The following is a 2,500-nucleotide window of genomic DNA, read 5'->3' as shown; positions in this document are numbered from 1 at the left end:
ACTTTGCACTAATCCGTTATTACTGGGGTCATTCTTAGTTAACCTGACGATTAACTGCCAATGACATGTCTCACTCTGGAGATGCTTCCAAGTTTTCTCATTTACTGACAAATCCATTTATGGAGAAAGGGGAGTCTACAAGAGACTTGCAACGACTTTCATTTCAATCCACACGTTTGGTCCGTGTGTTTCTCCATTCCATCGGGCTGTCATGCCTGAAAATCTTCAGAAAGTGGCGTTTCAACGCGGAGTCCGTTCACGACTGCGAAAGGAATGATCTCATATTCAGCCGACGCTTCCCTGTACATAATTATGGCCAAATCTAAGCTACGGTATGTAGCTTCTGCGCCATCTAATGGAAAAGTCGGTGTTTTGTGACATTATTTGAATTCATTTGACATACTACACCTTAGTTAGATCCAGGGGTGAAAATTAACTTTTTGGCTCACGGTGAGTCACCTGCCAAGGGGACTGTAGATGAAAAAATCTACCGGCCAAGTATATATCTTTTTTTCAGATAGCCTTCCAAAATCTAGTCGCCAATTGGAAATTTGACCTGTATTTGACCTGTATTTGACCTGCATTTGTCCGGTGGCAGGTGTTGATTTTCAGCCCTGGTTAGATCTCTTTAACGGTGTCTGTTGTTTAGACCACAGAATGGGTCTCTCATACCTTGGCTAGAGAAAAGAATGCTGTGTACTTAGTAATCTTATGTTTTTGTAGAAGAGACCGTCTCTGCTCGCACCCCAGCCTTGCTGGTCTCTCTGTGGACTAAACAGGAAGCCAGCTGGACTGGGGGGTGGGAGGCGGGGCCAGGAATCGGCCCAGACACCCAGGCTGTTTCCATGTATAAATGATTGTTGTGACTTCTCATCGGGGCCGTGCATCTCACTTTGTGAACTGCTGTGCGCACCAAGCAAGCTGAGTTGAACGGACCTCTTCTGCAGCTGGGTTTCTGTATTTTCTTTTGGTAATAAACTTTGTTAAACTTAGAATGTTGGCATTCACTCTCTCCTGAACATTACTGTCCCAGAAATGTCCACTACAGCCTATATGAGCCTATAATATAAAGCCTTTATTATAGTAACCCTATTAGCCTGCCACGAGCGCCAGTAGCTATGAGCTAGCAGCGAGGGAAAGGTCCGTCTGCCAGGGGAGATTCAGCCTGCTTCCCGCTCAGGGTGTGTGGGTTTGGGTTGGGGCCCGCACCCCCAAATAAGACTGCTGGAGAAAGCCCATGCTGCTGATTGAATATTGACACTTGTGCACACCTTGGACCAGGTGACCACACCTCTATGGGAGGAGCCACCCTCAGCTCAAAGCTTTGATGTTTTTATGGTCTGATGTAGTTCCCCCAACACCAATGTTTCAGAATTGCAGCAGAGTCAAACAGCAGTCTACAAACATAGGGTTTTCACAGAGGAGCTCGTTCACTGATCTCTCTCAATTTATCACTGCAACAGAGATTTTTTAATATTTTAAATCTTATGAGAATAAACATTCTGTACTGTAGCTTTAACAACAAAAAAGATTGCATAAACTAAAATGAGTGTTTTTTTTAAGTAAGGGCATCACAATAATTATGCAAAATCAAGGGATAGAGAAAAATGTTGTGTTTGTGTCTGTGTGTGCGTGTGTGTTTTTGTGCGTGCTTGTGTGTGTTACCTGGTCTTTGAGTGAATGGAGGGCGAGCTCGTGTGTGTGTGTGTGTGTGTGTGTGTGTGTGTGTTACCTGGTCTTTGAGTGAATGGAGGGCGAGCTCGTGTGTGTGTGTGTGTGTGCGTGCTTGTGTGTGTTACCTGGTCTTTGAGTGAATGGAGGGCGAGTTCGTGTGTGTGTGTGTGCGTGTGTGTGTGTGTTACCTGGTCTTTGAGTGAATGGAGGGCGAGCTCGTGTGTGTGTGTGTGTGTGTGTGTGTGTGTATGTGTGTGTGTGCATGCTTGTGTGTGTTACCTGGTCTTTGAGTGAATGGAGGGCTAGCTTGTGTGTGTGTGTGTGTGTGTGTGTTACCTGGTCTTTGAGTGAATGGAGGGCGAGCTTGTGTGTGTGTGTGTGTGTGTGTGTTACCTGGTCTTTGAGTGAATGGAGGGCGAGCTCGTGTGTGTGTGTGTCTGTGTGTGTGTGTGTGTGTGTGTGTGTGTTACCTGGTCTTTGAGTGAATGGAGGGCGAGCTCGTGTGTGTGTGTGTCTGTGTGTGTGTGTGTGTGTGTTACCTGGTCTTTGATGGAATGGAGGGCGAGCTCGTGTGTGTGTGTGTGTGTGTGTGTGTTACCTGGTCTTTGAGTGAATGGAGGGCGAGCTCATGTTCCTTCTGACGGCTCTGGATCTGTTCTCTCAGCTCTGCAGCGCCCTGCACACACACACATATCACAACCTTGAGATACACACTATACACACACACACAACACAACCTTCAGATACACACTACACACACACACACAACACAACCTTCAGATACACACTCTACACACATCACAACCTTCAGATACACACTCTACAC

At 46.2% G+C, this 2,500-nt stretch overlaps 1 protein-coding gene across 1 annotated transcript in view; it reads right to left on the bottom strand.

The window, feature by feature from the left end:
- Positions 1-2,500, bottom strand: part of gripap1 (GRIP1 associated protein 1) — a gene marked incomplete at its 3' end in the record, with an annotated part of 44,633 nt that overhangs the window by 24,731 nt on the left and 17,402 nt on the right. Inside the window, exon 14 of the mRNA XM_084446227.1 lies at positions 2,273-2,350. Within this exon, the coding sequence (XP_084302353.1) occupies positions 2,273-2,350 (78 nt within the window). The remainder of the gene's footprint in view (positions 1-2,272; positions 2,351-2,500) is intronic.

This window comes from Borostomias antarcticus (genome assembly GCF_949987555.1).
Source record: "Borostomias antarcticus genome assembly, chromosome: 11".
Taxonomy (NCBI): Eukaryota; Metazoa; Chordata; class Actinopteri; order Stomiiformes; family Stomiidae; genus Borostomias; species Borostomias antarcticus.
The sequence above is the reverse complement of the archived record's forward strand: the minus strand, read 5'-3'. Positions and strand labels throughout refer to the sequence as shown.